The sequence below is a fragment of the Callospermophilus lateralis genome, chromosome 17, assembly GCF_048772815.1.
Source record: "Callospermophilus lateralis isolate mCalLat2 chromosome 17, mCalLat2.hap1, whole genome shotgun sequence".
Taxonomy (NCBI): Eukaryota; Metazoa; Chordata; class Mammalia; order Rodentia; family Sciuridae; genus Callospermophilus; species Callospermophilus lateralis.
The window spans coordinates 46036088-46048908 of NC_135321.1; the positions used below are offsets into that span (position 1 = coordinate 46036088).

Genomic DNA, 12821 nt, shown 5'->3' on the forward strand with positions numbered 1-12821 from the left:
TATTTATTGCCTATGATCTGGGTACTCCCAGCTTCCTGGCTGAGACTGTGGCATACCCTGCTTAAGCCGTGACTGGTTCCAGGTTTTTTCTGGTACAAATGATAAAGATGTATTCAATTTCCCCTTGGCACTGGGTGCTAAGGGTATTGGTGTCCAGAAATCTGCAATCTGCTCAGATTTATGGTTTGTCCTTGTTGGGGCCAACCTGGAGTGCTGCATGCCAGGGTGAAAAAATTGGTTTGAACTTTGGATATTTTGAGAAATGCAAACAGTTGGATGGTTCTCTGCCTTTGGCAGACACTCCTACTTCACTGAGGATGTATTTGCTCCCTGACCCTGACTTCTTGATGTTTCTAATATAGAGAATAAGGAACCACGTAAGGGGAAAGAATGAAGGAAAAGGAGAATGGGAAAGGCTGTCCACAGGCTGAGCATAAATAAATTGCTAAAATTGGATATCACTTTGCTCTGCCTTTTGAGGAACTTAGACAATGTGTAAGGAATGAATGTTATAGAGTGACCTTGTAGTACCAGTTCTTTTTAACACGAGGCAGATACTGATCTCTCTATTAAATAAAAAATTACTATAATGTTACTCATTTATTCTCCATCTCCTTATTTTCCAGATGCAATTTTGTGTATGTGTGTCAAAGGGAAATAGGTATTCTCTCTGGGGTATGAGTTAGAGAAACAGAAAAAAAGTATTGGAATTTAGCATATGTAGATTGTGGTTTCCTTGTGTTCTCTCATTTTATTTCCTATGAGCATAGGATGTTTCAGTTTTGTTTACCTGTTTCTTCTTAGATAATAGAACAGTACCTGACACATATTAGACACTTGATAAATATTTATTTGAATGAGTGAATTTTAAAAAGGCCTGCTAGTTGGCATGATATGCCTTTTATGTTAGTATAATTTCCTCTTTAGAGTTTACATGTAACTTATGATCTTAGAACTATTGGGGGCTTCAATTTATATTTTTCTTCAAATGTATTCCTACCACAGATAACCTAGAGGTAATTAACTACATTATAACACATATTGAGCCCTGCTGTATGCATGACACTATATCCATGTAGGTACTTGGGATTGAGAGATGAATAAAATATAGTTCTCGCCCCCCAAGAGGTCACAGCGTAGGACTTAGGAGTGGGTTAGCATTGTATTTGCAAATTTCCAGACAGGAATTAGAAGACCAACTCTTTCACTTAATTATTTCTACCCCCTAATATTTTGGAGTGACCCTTATGATGGGAATTGGGGAACCATGGCAGGCCCTGAGAGATATTTTGGGATGGAAAGAGGTGCTTCATATCCGGCAATCGGAGGAATTTCTTCTGCTCCTGAAGTTATAAACAAAAGAGGATCCAGGGAGTTAAAATAATGGCATATGAAGAGATTACAAGTTTTCCAAAAAATGACAAGATGTCAAGTGAAGACTTACAGAGCCCATGTGAAGGACTAATCATGCCAAAGTCTCCAGTCTTGTGTAGTATGTGTACTTTTCAGAGCTACAAGTAAGCCCTGTCTTACAAACCGACAACTTCCTTAGGATCCCCATAATGGGCTCTTCTCCATTGTCCTCCCAAGCATCCTCTCCTGCTCCTTTGCCAGCCATACTGCTACTGCTCAAGGGGACACAAGAAATGGGCTTTCAAGGCAGAGCTCAAGAGAAACAGAAATGGTGCAGGGAGATAGCCCTAGGAGCAGGGCAGGGCTGACAGTCTAACAGTGGTTTCTGCTCACGGCCACCTTCCTTCAGACTACCTACAACGTCACCACTCGCTGGAGATTGCCTATTGTGATCCTCGGTTCCAGTGCATTTTAGAACTGCCTGGGCCATCATGGAGAAAACTTGTCTGGACCCTGCCCTGGGAGATTCTGATGTAAACCAGGATGCTGGACTAGTCTGATATGCAGCCAGGGTTGAGCCAGAGCAGGCCATTCCACACATTTTAAAAAATTCCTTCCCATACTTAGATGTCAAGTTTTATTTCTAACCTCTAACTAGATCAACTGTCTGGATGGCATGGAGTTTTTGTAGAAGAAGCTGAAGAAGGGAGGATTCAGTCCACTGCAGTGGGCATTGGACAGTGTGCAGGCACAATAGAGGGGTGCAGGGATACAGAAGTTTCCAGAGGGAAAGAATGGGGTGCCACGGTCCAATGTGGCTCACATCAAAGAACATTCTTCCATCTCCTTTCCAGACCCCCTCCCCGCCCCTTCTGTGGACATCTATTAAACTTCAGTCCAGGTAGTTTTCAGCTGTGGTTTGATGGATCAATTTGTGGGCCGGTTGGAAATTTAATTACCTTAAACACACTTCACTTTATGGAAAAAGGATACTCAGCTCACATAGCTCAAAGGCTAGCTTTTGGATTGCAACCTATTTGTAATGTGGAGTGCCCTTTGTTTAGCTCTTAAATACTCTGGGTAAATTAAATGTGATCATAGTTATGGTCAGCCAGGACTGAGAAAAGTGACATCATTGGTCCTCAGGTGGGACAGGAGACCTTCAGTCTGTCCCAGGAAGATTCAGCCTTCTTGCCAAAACGTTTTAAGAGATTCTCGCTCTCTGAGTTGGGCTTAGGCAGAATGAGACCAGTCACTATAGAAAATTTGCTTTCAGGCCAATTGAACTATTTCCAAGTAAAATGGATGGAAATGTATGTTTTTATATCCCTCCCCCCCCCTTTTTTTTTCTTTTTTGTGCTGGAGAAACTTTCTTGACTACTTTGCTGTGTCTTTTTCAGTGTGGCGTTTCTGGCATTTGCAGCTCACCCCACAGGTAAGCCGTCTGGCATTGACCCTGTTTAACCCAGTGTTCTGAGCTTGGTTATTATCTCTGAAGACATCCCAAAAGAGAATATGGTTGCCTTCCAGTATATCACCCTGAGAGTTAAAAAATGGTCCACCTACTTGAATTTGCTCTTAATAACCCAATACAGTGCACCTGGGGATATAGCTAGTGGTAGAGCACTTGCATAGCATGCCTGAGACCCTGGGTTCATTCCCAAAGTCAAAAAAAAAAAAAAAAAAAAAAGACCCACTGTGACTTTATTGCCCAGGAATTTTTTCTTATCTCTGTTGCATTTTATTGTCAGTGTTTTCATCTAGTGTGATCTCAGATATATAGCTGAGTCTGTTTATTACCTGCCAAGTCATCTAGTGCTTGTTTTGCTCTCTTCTAAAGTCCCTTACCCAAGCATCCAGAATCGCTGTTTTGGTGCTAAAAGGATTTGGTGAAAAAATTCAAATACACTCCATTTCTAGCTGACCTCATTTTGTAAAGTTTTTATCATATATCACCATCTAATTTTCTGAATTCTGGAGTAAAGAAGTCAATTTTAAAAGCTTATTTTCACCCTAGTGCTGCCTCAATTACTCTGTAGTTGCTTTTCAGATTGAGGAATGAATTACCTGGATTCCTGAATTACAATGCTCTATTCCAACGTTTGTTTTACTTTGAAAGGCTTTGGAGTCATGTCAGTCTATTTTCTGTGGTTAAAAACACAGTACCATAGATGGGATAAATTATAAAGAAAATAGGTTGCTTTGGGCTCCCGCACTGATTCATGGTTACAGGGCCCCATCTGATGACAACCTTCTTGCTGACAGAGTCCTGAGATGGCACAGGGCATCATATATTGAGATGACACCAATGAAGAATGGTACACATGTGTCAATTCTCCACCTTGATGACCTGTTTCCCAAAAGCACACATCTAAACATCATAGTTGGATTTAATTTCCACCCTCTCTCTCTCTCTTTTTAAGTACTAGGGATTAAATCCAGCTCCTCCTGTGTGCTATGCAAGCTCTTTATTACTGAGCTAATTCCCCAGCCTCCTCTTTTATAATTTTATTATGAGACAGGGTCTTACTAAGTTGCTATTGCCTTGAACTTACAATCCTCCTGCCTCAGCCTCCCCAGGTAACTGGGATTCCAGGTTTCCAGGTGTACACCACCACTCCAGCAGTTTCCACCCTCCTAAGACCTCACAATGAGAGTTTGACTTCAAAGTGAGTTTTGGAAAGGACAAACCATATTCCAACCATAACAGAGGTTGTAAAACAGTAGTGTCTATGTGTGATATGAATGAAAATATACATCTTATTGGTCATGCTCTTTATATCATGGTAGAGTGTTGGAAAGAGCATTGATTTAGAGTTGGAACATCTTAGGCTCCCTCATGAGTGACATGAAGACTTTTTTTTCCCTTTTTTTTGGTGAGCAATAACAACAACAAAAAAGAAACTAATGTTTTTTGACTACTGACATGCCTGAAGCACTACCTAAGTCCTAGAGTCTCCGTTTTCTCATGTCTAAAATGAGAAAGGCAGGCTGATTCTTTCTAAAGCCTTCCCAGCTCTCACCCTGTGCTCAGTGACAGCATTGTGTGGCAGTGACAGCTTCCATTGGTGTTTTTAGCTGCTTTTAACTGATTGAGCTAGTTTCCTCCATAGTGACCCTGGAGTAAGGCTATTGGATTATAAATGCTGTGTCTGAGCCCACTCTCCTAAGGATCATTCAGATCACTTTTTCTTAATGCATTGCTCTCTCCATTCCCACTCACTTTTGTTTGCTCTTTCCCACAGCCTGGGGACATCTCAGACTCTGAGGTTTGCTCTTGAGTGTCCTCCCGACTGTCATGTTGAAAGCCTTTCCTTTGTACAATGATAAATCCTACGAAGCCATGCTGAACCCTAAGCAGTTTCTATCTACCCGTACTGCCGGTTATCTGCCTTCAAATCCTGCCTCTCGTCATAGCGTCAGTCACCTGGCAGATGTTTTAGGGCTCTCTCTCTTTGAAATATGCACTTGTCAAAAGCCTTTGGAAAGTTATATTTACTGATTCTCCTGATTTACAGGTTCATTTACTTCCCGAGTTATTTGTAGGGGATGTGGGTAAATAATTTTTTACCTAAAGAGGTCATTTTGCCCTTCAACTAAGAGATTATGCTGTTCCTTTGTCAACTCATGATTAGCAGAGCTGGAAGGAAGCTTAGCAATTAGCACAGGTGCTTCCAGATTTTACAAGTGAGGAATATGCAGCTCAGAGGAGTTAAGTGATATGACCGAGACGATGCAGAGCAGGTGCTTAGCAGAGGGAAAAGCACTTTTAGGTCTCCTGACCCTGCTGCCAGGTTTTTCTTTTTGATTACTGCTTTTTTCACTGATTCTATACTTTATTATAAAGTGTCTCAAGCAAGTGAATACTTTTGTAGGACATTCCTGATTTCTTTCTAGAATTTCTCTTGATGTGGGACGCATTTTCTCCACCAATTTCCAAGCATGGTGGTTGTTGGTAATAGTTTATCTGAAAAGTCCAACTTTTCACCTTGAGTTATTACTAAATTTTTAGGCCCATATAAGAATACCTTCATGCATTGTTACTCTTTGGAAACACAAAGTGGCTAGCCACCTAATATTGTTGAATAGTTTAAACAGAAGAATAATTTAAAATGGGCATCAAATCTCTTTTATGAGGGGATACAATATTCTGGAATTAGATAATGGAGATAGTTGCATGTTTTAGCTAGATTTTTTGCTGCTGTGACCAAAACAATTGGTAAGAACAGTTTTAAAGGGGGAAAAGTTTATATGGAACTCACAGTTTCAAAGGGCTCAGTCCATACCTGGCCGGCTCCATACCTTTGGGCCTGAGGTGAGGCAGAACATCATGGTGGAAGAGTGTCAGAGGAAAAGCAGCTCAGGACCTGGCAATCAGGAAGCAGAGAGAACTTCACTCACCAGGAGCAAAGTTTAAATCCCAAAGCCAAGCCCCCAGTGACCCACCTTCTCCAGCCACACCCTACCTGCCTACAATTTCCACCCATTTAATCCGTATCAGTGAATTAATGCACTGATAAAGTTAGGCTCTCATAACCCAATTATTTTACCTCTGAATATTCTTGTACCATCTCACATATGAGACAACAGTTTGGGGGAACACCACATATGGAAACCATAACATTACATAGTTCTGTGAATATATTATAAACCACAGAAAAGTACACTTTATTTGTTTATTTGGGTACTGGAGATTGAACCCAGAGGTGCACAACCACTGAGCCACATCCCCAGCCCTTTCTATTTTTTATTTTGAGACAGGGTCTTACTAAGTGTCTTAGGGCCACTCTAAGTTGCTGAGGCTGGCTTTGAACTCATCAACCTCCTGCTCAGGCTCCTGAGTCACTGGGTGGCATGCGCCACCATGCCCATCAAAAGGTATACTTTAAAGGGTTAAGTTTTATAGTATGTGAGTTATATCTCAATAAAAATATGTAGAGAAAAATAAATTTCTCTGATTTGAGAACCTGTTTGGAACTTCATTATGCCAGAAGAGGATCCTTAGAAGGATTAATTTTCCTTCAATTATATTTTTAGGGCTGTGAGTGTAGCTCAGTGGTAGAACACTTACCTAGCTTGTGTGAGGCCCTGGATTTGGTTCCCATCACTGAAAAAAAAAATACACATACACACACGATGTTATACATATGTAAATATATAAATACTTCTATATAAAAATATGTGAATGATACTTGCCCCCATTCCTTCTCCTGCAGGCTTCTAACCCTTGCATGGTAAGTGCTGAGGACTGCTCTGCAGTAAGCAGCACAAGTGAGTCATGGAACCTGTGGGCTTCCTCAGAGAGAGCCTTGGCACACTTCTCCTGAAGGAGTCCTTTCTGCAAGTTTGGTTTACTGTGACTTCATGCTAACTGAGGCAGATCATTAAAGAGGCTGGTCACTGAAGAAGCTGGATTTAGAAATTTGAGCTTCTGAGAAGGATTTTGCTGGGCCAGTGATAGTGGCTGTGCCTCTTATGCCAATTAGTAGCAGAGACCTTGGCTTCTGGTGCAGTAAGTAGCTGAGGTTCCCCAGCAAAAGCATACCCTAATGCTATAAGACTCAGGAATCCTGCAAGCCTCAGTGGCCATCATAACAGGCCTTCTGCAAAGGCCTAGGGAAGGGGAAAGGATACTCACAGGGTCCACGCAAAGTCCAAAGACCAAGCCACACACCGGAATCTCATGCAAGAGATTTATTGTCAGTAGCATGAGGCAAACCAACAAGGCTGTCCCTTCAAGGAGAACAGCAGCTGTCATGGCACTCACGGAGCAACTTTATAGCCCACAAAGAGGAATTTCATAAGCTGCTTAGGAGTTGCGTCATAAGCTGGGATGGCGTTGATCATTCTGCAGGTACACTTCTTACGGGAAGTTAAGTAGCATTGCCTCAGAATTGAAACTTTGAAGCCTCTAGATAAATTGGCTCCTGACCAAAAATGGCCAATCTGATGCCAATAGAAGGTCAGTGTGGGATGAGGTACAGATTGGTGACAGCCTTCCGGAAGAATCTGGATACTTCCAAGTATACCAGTACCAAGTTCAATATTCAATCCTTGAGAACTCCAGGGAAACACTGCAAAGCCATGTAGTCTTCTGTGTGTGTTAGGTAATATAAAGGCATGTTCTTTTTATAAAGGTGCTCTGTATGTGATCACTGAGGTCACCTTTATTGCCTTCTTAGAACTTTTACAAATTGTGTGTCAAGGTGCCTTAAAGATGTATCTACTTTTCCTTTCACTTCTTATCAGGGGAGTGCCATCGATTGCAAACCTTGGTAGCTGTGGGGTTTGTTCTTGAGTGCCTGCATGGATGAGGACCATTGAGTGGTAAAACAATCTTAGAGTACTGAAGCTTCTTTTGAAATCCAAATGAAAAGAACCTGTCCAGGTCTTGAGCACCATTAGTCTTTAGGAATTCTCAGGGCTGCCACAGACAGCGTGGTCTATATAAACAGTGTCCTGCTCTCTAATGTCATGCAATCCGTAACCTATGCAGCTGTCAGCAGCATCCCATGGCTTCAAAAAGTGTTCAGAAAGACCCCCAGGGAGAAGTCATGCTTACGTTGGGTCCCACTATGGTATCCCCTCCAAAACTCATGTGAGAAAAAAAAAGAAGTACCCAGGAATAGTAAAGTGCTTGTCTTTATTTGTTTGTCAGAGTAGATAACCAAAGCAGATAGATATTAAGGTATAATTTTGGTGTGTGAAAAGACAGAAGCTCAGGATCTAGAAGACTCCATAGGAGTCCATTACCCTGAACTCTCTGATAGCTCCTAGTGGCATTTTTTCATGGTAATATGCAGCTGATCATAAAGTTTTGGCAGACAGAACAGCTAAGCAGGATTAGTGGGTCTTGTATGTATTTTATTATTATTATTATTATTTTGCATTACAATTCTTAATACACTTTTATACCACAATTTATCATGTCTCTGGTTGTATATAAGGTATGTTGCCACCAAATTCACATCCTCATACATCTTGTATGTATTTTTAACTTTGTAAAAAAGTACCAGTGTTCCAAAGCGTTTGTACCATGTGAGAGTTCTAGTAGCTGCACATCCTCACCAACACTTCGTGTGGTCAGTCTTATTTAAACTCTTCTAGTGAACCGTGGTCTCTGCACAGGGCTTTAGACTAAGCTTCTCTCCTCCGTCACTAATGAGTGAGTGGAAAGACGAGCTTCTTGTAGATGAACCTTTGGGGTATGTGGGATCAGGTAGACAGTTCTCCATGCCCTGGACTCTGAGCTTGCTTCTGGGTGGACAGAGTCCATCACTTCTTCTAGCCTCACTATTCCTGTAGAGGCCAAAAGGCTCTCAGAATCTTGCTCAAGAAGAATCCCTCCTTTCCTCTTGGACTGTTTTAACCGGTAGTAGAGAGATTCTTCCTAAGCTTAAAAACTTACACTTCATATTTGTATGGAGGCCCCTCTGCTGTGGTATTTGAGAGAGAGAATTTCAAGGAACCAGAGGAACAAGGAGACCACAGGCCTCTGACCTAACAACCGGGGTGCTGCTGCCTCTGGGTGAGATAAAGCAAAAAGCAGGAATCGCTCCTGGGAACCGACCTCCCATTCTTCTGCCAGTTCTGATGACTGAAATGTGGCGAGAGGAAATTTTTTCCATTGTTCAAATCTTAGTCTCTAGCATGGCAAGACTGGGCCACACCTCCCACCATGACAATTTTGTGCTCTGTGATCTGCAGAGAAGGGATTCAGTCCCCCACTCAGATCAGCAGAGTTTGCAGTGGAGCACAACGGTGACGGGTCAACTCAGACTGGATGGCGTCACCTCATGTTGCTGCCACAAAGCATGTTGACAGCTCTCTGGCTTTGTGCTCATGCCATGCAGCTGTATGTGAGGTGGTGCAGAGTGTTGGCTTGAGAAGGTTATTGCACGTGCTTTTAGACTTGTGGGTTGAGCTCTGTTGGACTTGGACCGGCCAGCCACATGCTGCACCCCCTTGAGGGGTATTGATGGCAGAGTCACTAATCTTTGCTGTTTAGGGTTTCTGTTTACAAGTGCCTTAAGGCAGGGATGTGGCTCAGTAGAAGAGCACTTCCCTGGCAGGCACAAGGCCTTGGGTTCAATTCCCAGTACCACAAAAAAGAAAAAAAAAAAGTGCTACTTGAGTAAAAGAAAAAGGAGCATCAAAGGAGAAGCATCTGGAGTCAACTGGAAATTGAGGACCATATAGTCAACCGGAAACTCCTTGGCACATTCTCACCTGGGAAAACAAGCAATCCTCAGACCTTACAGTTGTCCTCTGTTCAGTAGGGTGAGGGGCTGACACAGTGGCTGCAGAGATGAGTAGGGGGTCTGCTCTCAAAGATTTCCTAGCTCTAGGAGGTGGGACATGAGTGACTTCAAATAAGTCCGGTGTGTAAAATGTACAAAGGTGTTAGAAATGGCTCAGCAGTAAGGGCAGACTCTTTCATTATTTTTTCTCTCTCAATTTATGGGATCCATTTTCAGGGTCCGGGTGAGGGTTACTATATGACAATTCCCTGAGAACTGTGATTTATTCCTTATTTTTCTCCCTCCCAGTCTCCCATTCCTCCCATTCCTCTGCCCTTCAGACCCCTTCCAAAGCCTGGGCCGGGTTGTAAAAATTGCCAACACGCCCATACGTCCTGTTCGCCCTTCTGGAGTGCTTCCGATAAAAGACTGGGTGCCAAGAGGAAGCACAGCCTAAGGGGTCTCGAGGTCCTGGACGTGATTGCTCACCCTCTCTGTCATTCCTCATTATCATACTGACTGCGCTGTACTGCCTCTCACACTGAGAGGGAAATTGGGAAAGAGCCAGGAACCAACAGCTGCTGAAGGGACAGAACCAATTCTCCATGGACATCCCTTCTGCATGCCTGAGCAGGGGACTTTGGCCACTCTTGAGGTTCCGTCCCCAGGGTTGCTTTGGCTGTTACTTCTGCGGGGAAAGGGACCTCACAATACAGCCCTGCCCTTCGTGAGCTGGAGATCTGACCTGATGGTGCCATTTCCAAGTTCCTGGTTAGACAGCACAGGTGTTCAGTGGTGTGATGGCCCAAAGAGAACAAGAGCTCGTCACCTCCCATCAGTCTTCATGAAAAAACCCAAGAAACCCTTTAAGTTAAACATATGTATGTGCATGAACAAATGAAGATAATAGTCCACTATTAAAAAAAAAATCTTTCAGAGAAATAGAATTCAGAACTTTCTTCCCCATAGATGGTTGAATCATCTGAGATCATTTAGATCTCTGAGGAAGGGTAGAAGCCCATGTGTCTTTGGTTCTGAAATGCTTGATTAGCAGGTCTAGTGGTGGAGGAAACACGGCCTGCATGTTCTACTGCTAGTCGATGTTCCATGAATATTTAGAAAAATCAGCCCTTTCATTCCAGTCCAGAACTGAGATTCAGACCAAGGGCCAGGGGTCTGGAGGGCCAGGTTCCTGCAGACTCAAAAAAAATTCCAGATTTGGAAGGATTAAGCTATCCGCTGTGGAAATGCTTAATTCCTTTTCTCAGGACATTTTTGGAAGGCTTTCTGCTTTTTTAATCTCCTGACTTCTTGTTTGTGACCAAATTCAAATTCCAGAGAGGGAAGCCGCCAGTATGTGTGATTATTTCCTCTTGCACCAAGTGGAACTAAAAGAATGAACTTACTTCACAAGAAATAAATGTACCCTTTGGACCTTAAACTGAAATGATTTGCACAGTCAGTCTGGCCCCGGTGCTGCTGGTGCAGTAATTAAATACGAAAATGCAAAAAGATGTCAGGAGAATGCATTCACAATCTTTTTTTAGACATAAAACAGAAAAATCGAAAAGAATCTTAAGAGACTTTCCCCTACCATACCCTCCCTTGTGCAGGGATGGCTGCCTGGTGAAGAGAAAAGATTTTAGAGTTTGAATTAACTGGGGTGCACATTCTGGGCCCACAGTTCAAGAAGTATGCAGTCTTAGACTCTCCCTTAACTTTTCTGCACACCAGTTAAAATGGGGACTATAGAATCCCATTGAGTTGTTACAAGGATGGAAAGAGATAAAGACAGAAAGCTTTTAGTGTGGGCCCGTGTGTGAAGATGCTCTTGCTACGACATCATCGTTGTTGTTATTATCTTATTAGAAAGCAGTGCCAATAACAGAGTCCCTAGGAATGCCAGAGTGAGGCTGCTCAATGTGCAGGGGCTGCTGTGCCCAAGACCTTTGCCTTGTGTTTCCTGGGGCAGCTGGAAGAGGGGCATGAGGGCATGAGACTGTGGGGGCCATTGTTTCACTATTGCTGTCCTCCTCAGGTGACCTGTTCAGCGTCCTGGACTTCCCGTTCCTGTATTTCTACAGATTCCATAGCAGCTGCTGTGCCAGGTAATGTTGAACTCACTAATGTGTATGCTTTCTGTGCAATCAGCTGTGACTCTGTGAAGTTCAGGGTCACTGCCAGTCATAGGAATAAGTGGCAGAAGCCAGTGGTGGTGGGTGCAGTGGGAAGCAACCTGCTCGTCCCCTGCAGGTTGTTCCTGGCACCCAAAGATACTCATGGCTGGCCATGTCCAACAAGGACCTCTGACCTGCAGCTCGCTCAGCCAGGGCAGTGGTTTTCAAATGTGCTGAAGAGTGGGGCTTCCCCCACTCTTTTCCCTTCATAAGCAAATCTCATAGAGGACTTTAAAATATATATACATATAAATTACATATTATAAATAATGTATATAAATTTCAAAGTATGTAAATATGTATTTTTCTTTTTGCAAAGTGTGATGGTGCTCACCTATAATCCTAGCAATAAGGGAGGCTGAGGCAGGAGGATCCCAAGTTCAAGGCCAACCTGGGAAAGTTAGACCCTGTGTCAAAATAATAAATAGAAAGGGCTGGGAATATAGCTTAGTGGTAGAGCACTACTGGGTTTGATCCCCAGCACCAAAAAAAAAAAAAAGTTTGCAATTTTTATCTTACATATCAATATATATATAATATATATTTTAATATATTTTCTGATTTTGGGAATCAGATCCAGTGAGGTACAGTCTACCACTGAGGTACATCCCTAGTCCTTTTTAAAATTTATTTTTTATCTTTAGTTATTTATTTATTTTTTAGTTTTTTGGTTACTCAGATTTGAACTCAGGGGCACTTGACCACTGAGCTACATCTCCAGCCCTATTTTATATTTTATTTAGAGACATGGTGTCACTGAGTTGCTTAGCACCTCCCTGTTGCTGAGGCTGGCTTTGAACTCACCATCCTCCTGCCTCAGCCTCCCACACCACTGGGATTACAGGTGTGTGCCACTGCTCCCGGCTTATTTTTTATTTTTAGATAGGGTCTTACTAAGTTGCCCAGGCTGTATTCAAATTTGCAGTATTTCTGCCTCAGCTTCCTGAGTCACTGGGATTATGAGTGTTCACCACCGCTCCCAGCCAGAACTTTAATATATTAAACTGATATAACTGATTCAGTTCAAGGGAAAATTTGGTTCCAGAAACCC

The 12821-nt window shown here is 42.6% G+C and overlaps 1 protein-coding gene across 1 annotated transcript in view; it reads left to right on the forward strand.

Annotated features, from left to right (window-relative positions):
- Positions 1-12821, forward strand: part of Slc35d4 (solute carrier family 35 member D4) — a 118969-nt gene that overhangs the window by 55583 nt on the left and 50565 nt on the right. Inside the window, exons 11-12 of the mRNA XM_076836959.2 lie at positions 2754-2788; positions 11632-11701. Coding sequence (XP_076693074.2) covers positions 2754-2788; positions 11632-11701 — 105 coding nt within the window. The remainder of the gene's footprint in view (positions 1-2753; positions 2789-11631; positions 11702-12821) is intronic.